Consider the following 16,757-nt stretch of genomic DNA (forward strand, 5'->3'; position numbering starts at 1 on the left):
AATGATGGTATGAGAAACCGCCAGATGAAGAAAACAACAGATCGTGAGCATTCCGATGTGATTTGATGTGTGCAGAACGCTATGCTGCGTTTTACCCCCATGTGCCTCAGAAGCCTTCCTGCTGGAGGACGGCCCCATTTCCAGGTGCCACAGCCACCATGGGGCAAGGAGCATGGGTGAAAAGTGGGCACTTAGTGCAGACAGCCAGGGCATTGGCTACCAAATGTCACTGCATGTAGTGGAGGGAGCAAAGGCGAAACCGGCAAAAGGCGTGAAACCAATTAAACTGGAAAGACTGGGAGGGAAATGAATCAGCTGGGGTGCCATTCAAGGCAACAGGCAACCAAGCAAATCGCAAGGGACCAGGATTTTAACACTGCTTGACTGGCATGCCCTCCCAGATGGCCTGAATCCTGATTTCCAGATCAAAGCTTCTCTCTTAAGACCACAAATTCTCAAAGTCACCCCACCAGAGGCAAAGGCTTTCCTTCAGGCTTCCATCCAGAAAGTTCCATCAGAATTCAGGGGAGATCAAGGGGGGGATGAGCTCCCGTCAATCAGCGGTGAACCAGCTACGATGACACATATCGGAAATCTGCCAGAAGCAGGTGCACAAGCCACACACAAACGAGTATGCTGAAGCCCTAACCCAGTCTGAAGTATAAAAAAAGGCAATTTGAACAAACACAGCCTGATTGGTGTGAAAGAGACAGTTAACGGGGACACATAAAATGAGCTGCGGGTCAATTTACCGCAACATCCATCATCATTCTCATACAGTTAGGAAATGGAACTGAGAAGGAGGCTTACCTTCACGTAGGAGGGCTGCTTTTCCAGGATGAGGTCAGCTACCTTTTTAGAGACCTGTAGAGAGAAGGTTATGGTTAGGCTCATATACACAAAGAACTAGAGTTGAGGAGAAGGGGGTAAAGGAAAAAAATAGAAGTTAATAAACATAGGTCCTCCAACTCACTGGGGGCACTATACAAGATGTCACTACCTCAGTTACGCACCGCTGAATAACCATCTAATAGCCATAATAAATGCAAGCTTGAAAGGCTTGCCAAGAATTGGTCACTGGTCGGGGCAGGTACTGTCAGAATTTAAGAGTTTAAAGGGGACTTTTACAGTTTGTCTTTCCAGTCCAACACCAAGAGAAGGGACGTTGATCGATGCGTAGGGGGAAATTTGGAGGCTCGCCAAATCACACACCACAGCTTTAACGTGGCAAGGCAGACACCCACTAGCAAGCATCCCCCACCGTGGGTGACGTGTTGGAGCAAGCTCCTCCGTGCCACTGCCGTGCTCCATTCCGGCCTCTCAAACAGCCACGGATTGTGTTTCCTGAATGGGCTCGTAGGCGTTCGTAGGAAATTTAAAAGCCACTCAGCAGGAAGGTTGAGACATGAGTGTCATGTTCTCCTGCGATGAAATAATTCACCAGTTAAGCTCTTGGGCTAAGAGAGGAACCACGAGGGACCAGTAGCCAGGCCCACTAACTGATGGACAGTTATACAGAATTGGGGAAAATTTGCTGCCGGAATGACGGGCAGGGTGTCCTGGGAATGGATGAAGCTCAATTCCATATCAGACGACGTAATTCACAGCAGCTGAGTATGAGAGGGCAGGGAAAGGTTGTGGTCATGTGACTGCTGACTGAATAACAGCCATCCAGAGGGAACCAAACATCAGCATTTTCCAAGCAAAACAGAAATGTAGCTGGGGTCCATTTCTTGACAACTCATCCAGAAACCCGAGTGACAGGTACCACAGAAAAATTTCTCCAGTAGCAACTACACCCTCCCACTATATATTGTTAAGAGAACAAGAATTAAATTAACAGAGTGAAAGTATGCCCTGGTTCCTGGTGGATAGGACAGGGCCCATGCAGTGAAAGTACATCTCCTGGTGATACCAAACGTTACAGTCGTCCAAACCATCGGCAACTTATCCCCATCACACGCCAGAACTGTATTGTCCTACGGGGTGCACAGCTTTGGGGAAATCATTGAGCCTCCGGACTCTGCGGAAGCATGAATCAAGGCAGAGGATAAACCCCATGTGGGCTGAGGCTGACTTGCAGGTGATGCATTATGTAAAAAGCCCAGATCACTGGATCAGATGACCACAATCTACTCGCCTTGGCTTTCACTATCACGTTCAGCAGTGATACTGCTGGGATCTCGGGACAGACACCTGAGGAACACCTCCACTGCCCAGCACTGCATAGCTACTCTCCCAAGCTGAATGCGGGTTACCCAGGAAACGGGAGACTGATACCTCCAGTTCCCTCTCCAGTCCTTCTCAAGAAACACTAACAACGCCCCCTGAAACAGTTAATCCTGAAGAGAATATCATGGGGGTAGGGAGAATGGGGGAGGCAAACATTTGTAATTCCCAACAAGCCTCCCTAAATGGAAAAACATCCAATATTCCTTGAATTGGAAAAGTACTCCACAGGATATACAGTAAAAACACCTGGAATAAAGCTAACACACATAAACAAACAGGAACATGAACAATGCAGCGTGGTAATTAGCCATGCATGGATATAGACTCGTTAGCGTGGCTTTCTGCAATTGAGTACGCCCCCCTTTCCTAATCCTGAAACAATAGGGCCGACTTCCAGTCCGTTTGCCCAGCTGCCTTACAGGCTGAGCGGAACTAACCGGCAGCACAGAACATGTCTATAGCATCCAAGAGCATGAGCCCTTAGTAGTGTCGGATGCCGACAGCAAAGTCACAGGGGCCTGCAGTGTTCAGGATGGCCCCCGAGGGCCCTCATAGGGTACCCTGACATCACAACACTGAGATAAGCTAACCTCGTCAAGCTCAGAGGCACCGCCCATAGCACAGGGAAGGCCTCTCACGGCCCAGATTTTTACAGTCGCCCCACCGTGGTCAAGCAATTAGCGCGATGCTGAGGGGGAGGGGGGGTGCAGGAGGGCACGGATTTGTCAAAGGTACAAATGAAGTCACCAGAGGTTGGGGGGAGAGGGAATTGCAAAGGCTGAACCCCCGGCAAACGGGGCGGCGTCATTTACAGATTCAAGCCTGAAGGGACAGAGGAGAAAGAGACTGAATATGAATCCAAACAGAGGCAGGATATGAAGCTACAGTAACAACCAGCCATTTACACCATTTCAGGGAAGCTAATAACGCTGCATCTCGTGAGTGAGGTACATTATATGTGGTATAGGTGCGCTACTTTATATACCATTTGTTTTTTAAAGTTAGAGCAAAGATGACATTGAAGAGTTAGACAGAAGGCTTAGCGTAAGACTTTAGAAGGGTGGGAGGGGTTTAAACAGACCCCACTCTCCCCAAGCAAAGCCACTTAGGATACACACCATGACAGGACTGGCAGGCAAGGCAGCAGGGCGGCGACTCCCACACATCTGCCGTGACACTCACTCTTTCGGACTCTCAAGCAAGACATCTTATGGCAAATCTATATTATTCCACTATAAACCTAAAATTAGCCACATGAAAAGCGTTGGGATAGTTTGCAAACCCTACAGACTATTTACAAGGTAATAAAACTGTTACATGCATGTAAATGAGCGTGCAGACTGGACTCCAATTTAAAATGTTACACCAGCCAGCTGACCACAGTAAGCAGCCCTAGCCGAAGAGGTGGCCGTGAGAGAGAGAGAGAGAGAGAGAAGTGAGAGAGAAAGAGGGAATGTGAGAGAGCAAGAGAGAGAGAGAGAGAATGCTCAGCAGGCAAGGTGGGCTGCTTGGGGCGCTCATACCATGTTCCAGCAATGATCCAACAGTGTTCTTCTGCAACAGACCTACCCATTCCAGCAAAAAAGCTGTGACTGCAATCGAAAAACTCAAAATGGCAGAAGTCTCATATTTTGTTTGGTTACTTATGGTTAAGGTTAAGGCTGGGTAGGGGTTAAGGTCGTCATGTTGGGATTAGGGTTTTTCCAAAGGATATGAATGGATGGTCGCCACAAAGATATGAATACAAGTATGTGTGTGTGTGTGTGTGTGTGTGTGTGTGTATGAGAGAGAGAGAGAGAGAGAGACGCCCTTTCACATAGGCCGCTGTTCTGTGCCCACTACATGCACCTCCCACGCTCCTGTTAGCCCATTAGCCTCCAGCTACTTACTGCTGCTTGTTGCTTTTTCAGTTTATCTCTGTATTCTTCTAGTTCTTGAAGGTCGAGCTCAGGTGGAAGTTTCTGGGGAAAAAAAAATGCCACAACGGCTAGGCACTATTCGATTACGGAGAGCGGGCCGGCAATTTCTGACAGGAATCACGCATGTGGGCGCTGGCTTTAATCCGCAGGATCGCGGCGCCCCCAAGGGGCTGTTGGCGCACAGTGCCAGGACCCCCTTTCGGGACACATCCCCGCCACAGGTGGGCCTTACCTCCAGTTCGTGCTGCACCATGTCGAATGAGTCACCAGAGAAGTAGATTTCCTCGATGCTGTTAATGATGTCCTGCTCCTCTTGGGGGTCCGCGGGCTGCTCCCTCATCTCCCTCAGCTCCTCCTGCGGGGGGTGAGGGGAAACTGCCATTAATCAGTATGATCTCCATCAGGAGCAGGGCCCCGGTGGAACACTCTTAAATAAAAGGGTGCTAGCTGTCTAGCCTTAACTCAACAGCCAAACAGCTCCGGTATTCAGGAACATGCAGGTAAAGTACGAGTTAAAGAAATGAAGGGAATGTAAGTGGCAAAGTTTGTGTGTGGGTGTGTGTGTGTGTGTGTGTGTGAGAGATGCCCCTGGCCTGCACACGTCAGCCACACACCCCTCACACTCCACTCACACATATGCACCACTCACACACCCTGCTCACACACACTGCTTGCTCACACTCACCTCTAAAATGTACATATTACCTACATGTGCCGCTGACACGCCATCTTACTCTCACACCTTGCTCACACTTGCCACACTAGTCACACTCACATACCACATACACACACACACACACCCCACTCACACTGGGGCTGGCCGATATCACACTGATATTATATCACGCATACACCACAATCACCAGGGCTCCGGAAGATGGGCAAAACATTTGGCCGGCTGCCAGCTTTTTTGGTATTTTGGTTTATTTACACCCACAAGCAGATTAGTAGTGCACCTAAAATATTAATCAGGTGTTTTATGATGCCCAAAAGTTAGTGATCAGTATCAGCATATCCATATGTTTAATGAACATGTCAGACTTTAAACTGCAAAAAGCACCACTACACCACACACACATTTTTACCTTGTTTATCCACAAGTTCTCTTTTAAAAGATGTTGTGGCTGCTGAGCTGTTCCTTTCTTCACTGCCACTTCAGTGCATATCGTATATCGCACTGAAGTATACCAAACCAGTATTATGTGGTGTGCTCCGCTAACCGAATTTGATAAAGAAAGACACACAAGTTTATACAGATTATTAACTTTTGGGACTCACAAAATATACCTTATTAATATTTTAGCTATACTACTAATCTTCTTATCAAATCGTGGACAAGTGTCTTGTAACGCACTGCTTACATGCTCTGTTCACACGCATGCCCCACTAACACACACACGCAGACATACACGCACCGCTCACAAGCCGTGCTAACACACTCACACGCACCACTCGCACACCCTGCTCACACACATGGACCAATCACTTACACGTCCTCCTCTCATGCAATGCTCTCTCACACACACCATTCACATGCACTGCTGGCTCACGTGCCCTGCTCGTTCACGCTGCTTACACGCCCTGTTAACACACCTCGCTCACACACATGCACCGTTTACACGCCCTGCTCGCACGCAAGTCCCACATACGAGCACGAGTATGAGGACTGTGAGGAAGGCTCTCGCTCAGGCTCCCTCTATTCCTGCCGTCTCGTGCCGGATTAGAAAGTAGCGTTGAGCATCGGGGGGCTGTGGGGGGGCTGTGGGGGGTGCAGGGAGGGAGACAGCGAGGGGTGCGGGCAGAAAGAGAACAGGCATGCGTGGGAGTGGATAGGAGGGGGACGGGTGAGTCATTGCTCGCTGGCAGGAGCCGCACGTAGGAAAAAGGCAGCAGACGAGAGCTGAACCTGACGAAGCTGCCCCCCCATTATAACCCAGCCCCCCCCACCCTTCCATTTCCACACCAGTCCAAGGGCGCAAAATGGAGGCAATCAAGCAAGCCGCGGGCACAGCCAGCGGGCACAGCCAGCGGGCACAGCCAGCGGGCACAGCCAGCAGGAAAACCGGGACAGAGAAAGGCCGCACTCACCATACAGAGGCACGGGTGCACTGAGCACCGCGTTCAGGGCTTGTACCAACACTGAGGACGGACACGCAATACACGTGTGCTTATAATCAGCTCGGGGCTGTGAGGCTGACTGCTCAGACACATCTGACTTCTGGGACTGTCTAGAAGGGGGACACAGGGATGGGGGCAGCCTCACACCTGTAGGGATGGTGATGGTGGGGGGGGGGGGGATGTTCCGTCCCCTGTGTGCCACGCTGCATGTTCTCCCCCTGGTTGTGCAGGTGCCCCCCCGCAGCCTGCCGACGGGGGTCTCCATAAGGCCTGTACTGTGCATGAGCATGTGTGCGCCCCCCAGTGGACAGACAGGTACACCCCTGCCGTATATCCTGAGGTAGACCCCAGGCAAACGCGACCCTGCGCCGGATTATGAACGGATGCAGGATCCGAACTGACTGACTATTACTCAGGCAGGCAGTTACCCACCTCCCACATTCCAAAGCCCTTTCACGGTGATTTGGATAAAGCTCAGGACACGTAACGCACCTTAAAACCTCCTGAAGGATTTCCGTCTCATTAGCAGCCGCATGGAGTCGTCATAAAACGGCAGAATGTATCGCTGCCGAACTGCCCCTCAAATGCGAGTTAGCAGATTTATTTTGATAAACTCAATTGACTGAATAAAACCCTTGGCTGCACTATTCCCCTTTACAGAACAGACCTAATGAAAATGACAGTAAAGATAAGAGGTATTTTTGAAATGATCTGAAAAGAAAATGGGATTTGCAAGTCTTGCGTACACATTCCTCCAAAATTACCACTTTCGCATCTATAGCTGCTGGTCAGGTGATGGTTAGGTCAGTGGGGAATTCAGTAATAAAAGTTGATCATCCGGACAATGGGGAACACTGCTGAAAAACTAATAGCATGGCACCACCGTGTGGTTTGGAGCGGTACTGCACCAGAAAAAAGCATCCAATAAGAACATGACATTAAGGTAACCCCTGAGCAGCCCCACTGTAAGGCATATCTTCTCAAACGCAAATGTCTGGCCAATCAGATTCAAAAAGATAAACCAACAGGTTTTAATACATAGCAGTTGTTCATTCAGTACTCTCCATCAAGCAGAAAGTATAACTCCTCCTTTTGAAGGCGGAAGAGGATGTTTATTTGCCATCTGTCTGAAGACCAGCTCTGAATAAGTCGCACCCAGCCAGCCTTTGATCCGCCGCTCTTTCCGAGAGCCGTTTCGACAGCGATCTGACATCCAGACCAGCGTCTGTCCTGGCGGTATCAACGCGGCGATCCAGCCAATGGGTGTGCAGCAAGCCGACATGGGAAGATATGCCGTCTACTGACCCACACAACTCACATGAATGTAAACCTCCATCAGAGAGCACGGACCCCACACGCATGTACGGGATGCCACCATGTCAGGTGCATACTGCCTGGCATAATAGAATGCAATTTTTTCATCTTTATATATTTATTTTTTACACAGACAAAAGAACATGAACAGTAAACATCCATCCCTCTTTTGGCACAGAGAAAGGCATCCCGCCAAAAAAATGTTATGGCGAGGGACCCCCTCAGCAAATTTTATCGTGAGGGGACCCCCACCCACCAACGAATTTTATCATGGGATCCCCCTCTCTCAACAAATTTTACCATAAGGAACCCCCTCTCAAAACAAATTTTAAAGCGAGGGACCCCTTCCCCCCCCCAGCAAATTTTATCGTGAGGGACTGCCACCCGTTTTACCATGTGCTCCCCCACCCGACTGGCTAATTCTATCTAAGATTTCAAAATACCGGAATAGCATTACTATTGAAAAAAACGCTGCATAATGTCTGACAGCACGACACTATCTAATTCTTCATATCTCCCAAGCCTCAGTGCCTCAGGACGTCACTTAATGTTCATTTCTACGGACTGAAACCATAAAGCCAGCTTCCTCCTAGTTCTGCGCCTTACGTCGTGAAGGATTCGCCCCGCGTCAAGCGTGAAGGGGGTAGGGAAATACGAGCCAATAAGATGCAGAGAGATAAGAGGGCAGGCCATGTCTGTACAGCGGGATCGTTACGCCTGCGGCGTTTCAGCGTGGAGCCGCGCACAGGGCCACAAAAAACTCACTGGAAACCGTTATCGTTTCGAAATCACAGACGTGGCACAAATCCTACATGAAGCCATAAGACGCAAGCCACTTTAATCTGGAAGATGAGGCAATGAGACAAGATTACACAGCCACGTCCAGAGGGTTGGCTATAACTACCCTGCCCCACCCCCCCCCACCCCCTGTCAGGGCTGTGTCCAAGAATGTGCCTCCTGACCCCCAAATCGCTGCACCAGCCATCCATCACACCCTGACATTTCGGCACGGGGACGGTGACTGCGTTCACCAGTCTGCCGTGGGGTCCAGGCCGTGGGGTTTATGCAGAGTCTGCGACAGACGCCGGGGTTTATTAGCCCCTGGGTATAATGCGCTGCCAAACTGTCCAGGCTGGGGGTGCGGGGGGTGTGGGGGGGGGGAGGATCAGGACTGGAGAGCAGAGCAGACCTGCCAGCATTTTCACGCAGGGTCACGACCTTGGTGGTCATCACCCTGCATGCGCAGCTCAGCCATGTAGCGACAGACTGAGCTTCATTCACATTACAGTTCAGGGATAAACTGAATTCAGCTCCACGACCAGAAAGTCCTGAGCGACAAGCCCAGACACACAGCAGACCCCCATGGAAGACGAAGAGCTTGGAGAGACACACACTAATACTATACTGGTTGTGTCAGAGCAGATGTGACCAGAGGGGGCACCATATGATCATTTCCCCTCCTCGCTGGGCTCCTAAGCCACACATGGTCGTGATTATGCCCAGAAGGAAATGTACTTACTGAGTACACAGCACTATACTGAGGCGGCAGGACTGAAGAGGAGACAAAGAAGCTAAACATTCTCTTGACTGAATGAGTTTTTCTAGGTCCCCTATATTTGTCCTTTCAGTAATCAATGAAGGTATAACCTACTTAAACATTTAAAACTGTTGTTGTTTAAAACTTTTTTTGAAAAGTCATGTGTGGAGTATATAAGGTCATCGATTCATTGAGTTTTTTTGCAATCGATGCTCAAACTGAAAAATCGACACGAGTGTTTGATTACCGATGGACTGGAACTCAGAACAGAATCAGACCGTTTATCAAGGTCAGGCCTCACGCAGATAGGGGGGGGTGGGGGTCCATTTTCCTCACCCTGAGACACACCACCCCTCTCACTCTGCACCTAAGGAAGCTGGTTCAGCTCTCTTTCCTTTTAGCTTGGGCTGTTAATTTTCAGAAATGCTCCCGATCCCTAAGGACCACAAAACATCTGCTGAAACTCCGGAAAAAGGGCAAACGGGCCCCCAGGGAAATACGGCCCCCCTCTCAGACAGCGGGGGGGACATGTGTGCTGTGCTGCTCTCACCACGGAGGGGCTCGTAGGGTGTCAAAGCACCTAACGGTGCTGCCACAGAAAGCGGGCCCCCGAAACGGGTCTGACAAGTCCGACGGGCCCCCTTGGCCTCCAGCCAAGTTTCAGGAGGAAGTTTCTGTGACCAAGAGAAGGAAGTGACACAGGAAACAACCTTGCCGCCATGGAAGGCACCAGCGGTGAACAGAGACGGCCCCCTATTCATGAGCCGAGGCCCCAGAAAGACGACACAAAGCCCAGGGGCGTGGAGGAAACATTCCTGCCTTTTTCTGCCAGTTTTGCATAAACACCAGGGGCCCCTTTGGATATACTTGGACACCCAGGAGATCAGCTCCATCTTTGTCACTCCTCAAATCAAATTATATAATCAAAACATGATTAGCGGTATAATGAAGGATTCACAAAATCTAGTAACATTTCTAGCAAACAAAATCTGCTGCTGATCTGAGTTGCGGTAATGTGGCCGTTATTCTGTGCAGGTTGCACAGTTAATCAGCACTAAACAGTGATGAATAAGGGAAACACATGAATAGGTAATATCCTGTCTGCAACCACTATTCTCATTTCTGCACCTCTGTGTGCACATCTCTGCACCTCTGTGTGCACATCTCTGCACCTCTGTGTGCACATCTCTGCACCTCTGTGTGCACATCTCCACAAACTCACCATCAGAGCATGCTTTACATCAGCCAGCTTTCACACATCACTGATCCCCCGACTACGATTATAAATGCACCGCTCTATCTCCAGTCCCATCAGCTATTCATTAATTTCATGCATTCTTAGTTGCCCTCACAAGCTGTTGTATTTTTCAGCATAGTGTCTGACAGCATTGTAGTGCGCCCCAAGTGGAAAAACCAAGAATTGCAGTATTTTTCTCAGGCAAAATCATAACGTGGGCCTTCAGTTTGATACATGGAAGATTTTAAACACCTGAGTAACTGAAGAGGGACACAGAAAACATTAACATTCTTGGTAGATCGCTTGTGTTTCTAAAACATGCTCACTCTCCCCATCATGCAGCGAACAAGGCTGTGTTCCTCTATAAAAGGAGTGCCAATCTTATCCGCAAAGGGCCGGTGTATATGCAGGTTTTTGGGATAACCTTTAGGTCAGCTGTTCAAACCCAAGTGTGAGGACTCTTCAGCCAATCAGTCCTTTAATTAGTAATCTAATTAGGGAGCTGCAGCAAAAACCCACATACCCACCGGCAATTTCTGGATAAGATTGCCCACCCCTGCTCCATAACCATCCTTTCCAGGTTAGCCAATAAAAAGCAGCATCACACATGCTATATTTTTTGAAAGAGAAACACTGTTGCATTACACCTACTTCAGCAATTAAAATGCACCACCTCATACAACAGCATTGCCCCAGAGAATCAGTCTGCCCCCTAACCCCAAATGATGTCCAGCCCGACACCTTGACACCTTTCACCTACATCCAAGAGTGGAAAGTCGCCTGTAACTGATTTAAAAATGCATGAGTATGAAGTATGCAAGCAAAGAAGATATATTTAAAAATCCATTTGTTTCAAAAGATCTACAGCACCAAAAATATCTCAAAAACAATGAGCGCCGGCATCAGAAGTAAAATCAGCAAGAAGGAACACCTACTAAAGTCAGCAGGCACAAATAAGTAAATGAATTAAGTGCAGATGACCCAACCACACCCATGCAAAGTCAGACAGAGCTGAGCTGTGGTCAGCTGATCAGGCCCATTATCGGTTACGCTGCCCTCTTCAGAACATCAGCTACAACTCACAGTGTCACTTACCTATAAAAATGATTTTACATTTCGTTTGTGAATCAACCAATCAAGTTTTATTTACTTTTACATATTTTATAAAACATTTTAAACGAACTATTCTATTTTTACAGTGTTTTAGACTTCAGTACAATTATTATCGTAATTGTCAATCCGGTTGTATTTCATTCCCCGGGAAGCAGGACGGTGGCAGCTTGTTTGTTATGTTCCCCAACAAATTAGTCCTGGCAAATGTATGTTATCAGGGTTTACTTCTAATTGTTTTGATGAATCTAAGGTATATGAATGGACAGCAGTAGGAGCAGTGAAATCGCAACAGCAGACAACATGACAGTACTGTACCTTGCTGGGGATCCTAGCACTCTCCACGGGGCTGAGGTCCGTCATGCTCTCCTGGGGACTCTTCAGACCCTCCGAAAAAGAAGCCAGCATCACGACATCGAACCAACAGATTTCAGTGTTGTTTAAAAGTGCAAATTAATTATGACTGCCAATCCACTCATTTTATATTTGTCGGAATCTGAAAGTCAGACACTGAAAATAAATTAGATTCTACGTAAAATAAACAATTAAACATAATGTCTCCTCAGTTACCAATACCGAATACAATCAGCATAGCGATAACAATGAATCTTTAAAAAAAATCACTGACATGCATTGCTCCGTGTATTCTTGAAGGCCACCAGACCACAGGTAACTCTCGTTAAGGCACCAGTGACAGCATGTAATCCAAAACGATGACTATGCCCGCGTATCACATTACAAACTGTCTAAATAATTAGTCATTTATAACAGAGACATTACGCTTGCCTTCCTTGCAGTCATGTTAGACACCTAAAAACTGAGATCGCATGGGGTTTACCCGCCGGCCACCTGCACAGAAGTAGACTGTATAGACTTCCCTATCCGCCCACACAGCCCAGTGAAAACAAGTGTCACACTGCTCATGCCAGCCAAACATTAATCCGGCACCCTGAATTACAACCATCAGTGATCACTTGGTTCATTTGCAAGTTTTCTGCGAACGATTACAGTGAAAATACCAGCTGTCAGCTAGCTAACTACCGCCATATAAAGTTAAACAGGAATGATCGACATACAAAAAAATGGGCTTACCTGTCGGGTCATCAAAGACTTTATCTTTTGCATTTTCGATTTTGGTAATTATGACAAGTGGAGAATTGAGGGGTGAAATTAATATTACATGTATATTTTTCTCTCTACACCCTGGCACAGAGCGAACTAGGCGATGAGGCCATGTTCGTTTGTAATCACGTGGTTTTCGTTTTGGTTGCAATGTATCTTGGGACATGTAGTTCACTATAAATGCACCTAGTGAAAAACTATGCGTGGATTACGATATAAAACTACAATACCCATTTTCAAATATGCAAAACATACAGGGTAAAAGGTGTTACACCTTAAAGGTTTTTTTTTACTTCGCTGATTGAATTAAGCATCTAGCAAATAAAATATTCCTTTAATATAACATTTCACCTAATATATGAATGAAGTTTGTGATTTTCACATTCTACGTTGCTTTGATTAAATAAAAAGTTCATGTTATCAAACTTAACTGTTAACCCGATTCAGTAAAATAAAAGCTGTTGTGTTTCCTTACTTAGCCATGGTCTTACTCTTTAGTGCTTGACATTTTCATCCAAAACTAGAAATTTAGGTTAAGTACCTCAAGAGCAGAACAGCAGAACACTCCACATACAGATTCGAAGTTCACTGTCCTTAATGCTGTGCTATCTTCTTTTTAAAATTAAATTGAATTTTGTGCATAGGACTAACTTAGGCTAAAAAAAAACAACATGACTAGTTTATGACGTTTAATTCCTTGGTTTATTGGTGAGTTTATATATGCTGGAGTTTGCAAGTTGATGATCCTGAAGATGGTGCTCTAATGGTTAGGGAAGTGCACTTGTGGTTGCTGGTTTGAATCCCCGACCAGCAGCGTACTTCTGAGGTACCCTGAGCAAGGTACCACCCCCAAGCACTGCTCGCTGGGTGCTGAATTAGCTGCTCCCTGCTTTGTTACATAGGAAAAACTCCCAAGTACAGAGAAAAAATACCTCTGGGGGTCAAAGGTCAACTGGCTGCCCAATCCCCCCTGGGCATGCTAACATTACTGAAAACAGAAAAGAGTGGACATGCTTGCTAAAGGCTAGGTGTAAGCTGTGATTAAGGATCAAGACAAAGACCATCAATGACTCCATTATCCACGTTGTCCTATGTAGGTCACACTGAAGGCTAAACCTTCGATGATAAGGTTCATAGGTCCCATTCGCAATGTCACCCCTCCATGGGACCGAACCCAGACTCCAGCTCAGATGGTGCTCAGATGGATATGTGAGAAGGCAGAGAGCATGGATGGTCAGAACATGTGTTGACACATACATGGACAAGCATAGTGGATAAAAATGTCATGTGCAGCAGCACCAACAGGTTGTGGGTAAGCTAAACTGAAGTAATACGTCTTCAATCGAGATTTAAAGACTGAGATCGAATCGGCATCCTGAACATAGACTGGCAATTCATTCCACAATATAGGGGCCCTGTAGCAGAATGATTTACCGCCCACTCTCACTTTATTTATATGTGGAATGACAAGGAAACCTGCATTCTGTGATCTGACTGGACGGTGCGACTTGGAAACTTGAAGTAATTCAAGTTAATTGCAGAGGACACGTTTCGATGTTATGCACTGTGGTGTGTCGACAGTTTTTCACTTCACTTAACCTTTCATGGATGTAACATCTAGTTCCCTCCACCTGTTTGTTTTGGAGAAGCTTGTGGCCAAAGCAGCATACAAGTGAGGATCAGAGAGCTGGATCAGTCAGTATCACTGGAGAAGCTGGGTTACAGTGCCTCGCTCTGGGGCCCAGTGGTGATGTGGTGACTGTGCTGGCCATGGGATTTGAAAGGACCACCATTACGCGATGGCACACATCCCAAGTCCTGTTTCTCCCCATTGGCCTTTTGAAAGCACTTCCAGTCTAACTCTGCTGCTAGTCTTGTGTTTTTCGCTGCGCTGGTCTGGACACACCTACTTCTCTGTTTGGTACATCACAATGATTCACTGACATCCCAAATCTTACTCATGATCCTTGTCAGAATGTGCCAGAACCCAAGTTCAATTCAGGAACCTTGTAACATTCAGCGGTGGAAAATTCAGGTCCAGAAAGTACAAATCCAGACCAAGGTTTTCTTTCAACCAACCAGTATAAAAAGTCACAGTCACAGAGTACTCATCCGGTTGGTTGAAACAAAATCCCGGTCTCTGGACCTGAATTACCCAACTCTGCCCACCTCACAGTCCAAAGACCACCTGCTTGGGTGGATGGGTGTCTCCAAATTGCCCATATGCTGTATTATCCTGTGTGAACACTAGATGGCAGTGCGGGTTCAGTGTTAGGTGTGCTCACTATTGTAAAATCCGGGTTGGGAAGGGCATATGGTGCTCAAAAAAAAAAAAAAAAGAAAAATGTGAAAATGCACGTTTTGCAGTTTGCCGTTCTCCTGTGTAACAACGCTGTGCAAGCTTCCTGTTTTGAGCTACGCTAAGTGCCAGATTCGCCAGGCCAAAATTTTTGGTTTCTTGGTGAGTTCACATATGCTGCAGTGTGCAAGTTGAAAGATGAACCTTTTATGGATGTAACAGAGGGAGGAGTCCTTGCAAGTATGACACCATATGTGTTATATAACACATTTTCCTTAAATTGTATAAGGCAGTACTTGATTGTGCACATATGTAATACATTTAATTGGTCGACTGTCGACTAATTTATTCCGCAGTTGCATTTTTTATCCATCTTCTAACCATCTATCCTGGTCAAGGTCATGGAGGGTTGGGGGCTAGCTGGAGTCTGTCCCAGGCAGCACAGGGCATGAGGCTGGGGTACACCATGGGTGGGGTGCCAGTCCGTCACAGGGCACGAGGCTTGGGTACACTCTGGATGAGATGGCAATTTGCAGACCACACGCTACAGGCAATTCACAGATGCCAAGTAGCCTGATCGCGTGTTTTCAGGCTGAAGGAGAAAGCACACGTGACAGAGGGAGAACAAGCAAAATCCACACCCACAGAGCACAGTCAGTGCTCCACTATCCGCGGAGGTGTGAGGTAACAGTGCCAGCCTCCTTGGTCTAATGATGTAACGAAACATATATTTCCACCTACTTAATGGATTTCATCAGTGATGAAAATTAAAGGAACATAGTTGATGTATAAATGTAAAGTAGCAAACAGAGAAGAGGAAGACTGTGCATGGTTCCATAGTGGGTGATTTCCCAGGCAAATGAAGGCTTGTTTTGGCTCTAGGGCGCCAGAGTTATTTGTTGTGCAAAGGCCGTCGCTCAGTCCCTCCCGTAAAGCATATAGAGAGGATGAACAGATGGTCTAATGACACGTCGATACGCGGCTGGCTCACGCAGGCCCGCCACGCCCGGGAAGCGAGCCCTCAGCTCCTCTCCCAGGCTGTCTCTCCGCTCATCTGTCAAGGTTGCCATAAAAACACTGGCAGGTAAACAGGCGAGTTTCGATGCGTCGACTCTCACGACTCGCCTGCTCGTTGTCTAAAGGCGCAGATAAAGACTGAGCGACTGTGCAAATAAATGGTGTGCAGTGAAGATGTCATTTTGATCCTTGTCTGGGGATTGTGGTCACACTTTGACCTTCTGCAAAAAGCCACAGATTTTTTTTTTACCGGCAAGTTTATTGTCCTGTTACCGTAAGCCTGCTTTCTCCCAGCATTAACAGGCCTCACAGACGTTTGATAGCTGGTCACCAGGGCTACATGCAGAACTTTATAGGCTTATATCTGTAAGTTACAAAGCAGGCTAGATATAGCAAAGTTACTTTAGCTGTGAAAGCAAAATATGTAAATGCTAAACATTGCATGTAACAATAAATTTAAAAAGGTGGAAATAAAATGTCAATGAGTAATTTAGTTCACTAATTAAGAAAGAAAATTGCCTATATGATAAAATGTAAAAATTATAACATACAATATCTCAAATTTAATTCTCCAGAAAAACACAGCAATCCTCGCGTCAGAAAATTCAACAATATTACAAAAAAAAAAAAAACTAGTTAAAAGCTTGGTTGGGGATTCCTTCACTTCATTGGTTGGATTCCTCTATGCGATTCTTCCAGAAAGTTCCCCACTATCCCTTGAAAGAGGTTCCTGGTGTAGACACGAGCTCCATAGCTCTCCATAAGTCACATGACAAATAAGTAACAAATAAGTCACATGACAATTCAGTAAAGACAGCATAACACAGGTTTGCAGGTTGCATTTTGCCCAGA

The 16,757-nt window shown here is 46.9% G+C and overlaps 1 protein-coding gene across 8 annotated transcripts in view; it reads right to left on the minus strand.

The window, feature by feature from the left end:
- vps50 (VPS50 EARP/GARPII complex subunit) overlaps nucleotides 1-12,727 on the minus strand; it is a 71,145-nt gene extending 58,418 nt beyond the window's left edge. For 3 of the 8 annotated variants that reach the window (XM_072706122.1, XM_072706129.1, XM_072706128.1), the window contains exons 1-5: nucleotides 12,560-12,727; nucleotides 11,786-11,854; nucleotides 4,384-4,506; nucleotides 4,122-4,193; nucleotides 811-864 (exon numbers count right to left, since the gene is read on the minus strand). In XM_072706122.1, the coding sequence (XP_072562223.1) occupies nucleotides 811-864; nucleotides 4,122-4,193; nucleotides 4,384-4,506; nucleotides 11,786-11,854; nucleotides 12,560-12,592 (351 nt within the window). In that variant the 5' untranslated portion in view covers nucleotides 12,593-12,727. The other 5 variants (XM_072706126.1, XM_072706125.1, XM_072706123.1 and 2 more) reach the window with 5 other exon arrangements.
- Between the last annotated feature and the right edge of the window lie 4,030 nt (nucleotides 12,728-16,757).

The sequence above is a fragment of the Paramormyrops kingsleyae genome, chromosome 23 (genome assembly GCF_048594095.1).
Source record: "Paramormyrops kingsleyae isolate MSU_618 chromosome 23, PKINGS_0.4, whole genome shotgun sequence".
NCBI lineage: Eukaryota > Metazoa > Chordata > Actinopteri > Osteoglossiformes > Mormyridae > Paramormyrops > Paramormyrops kingsleyae.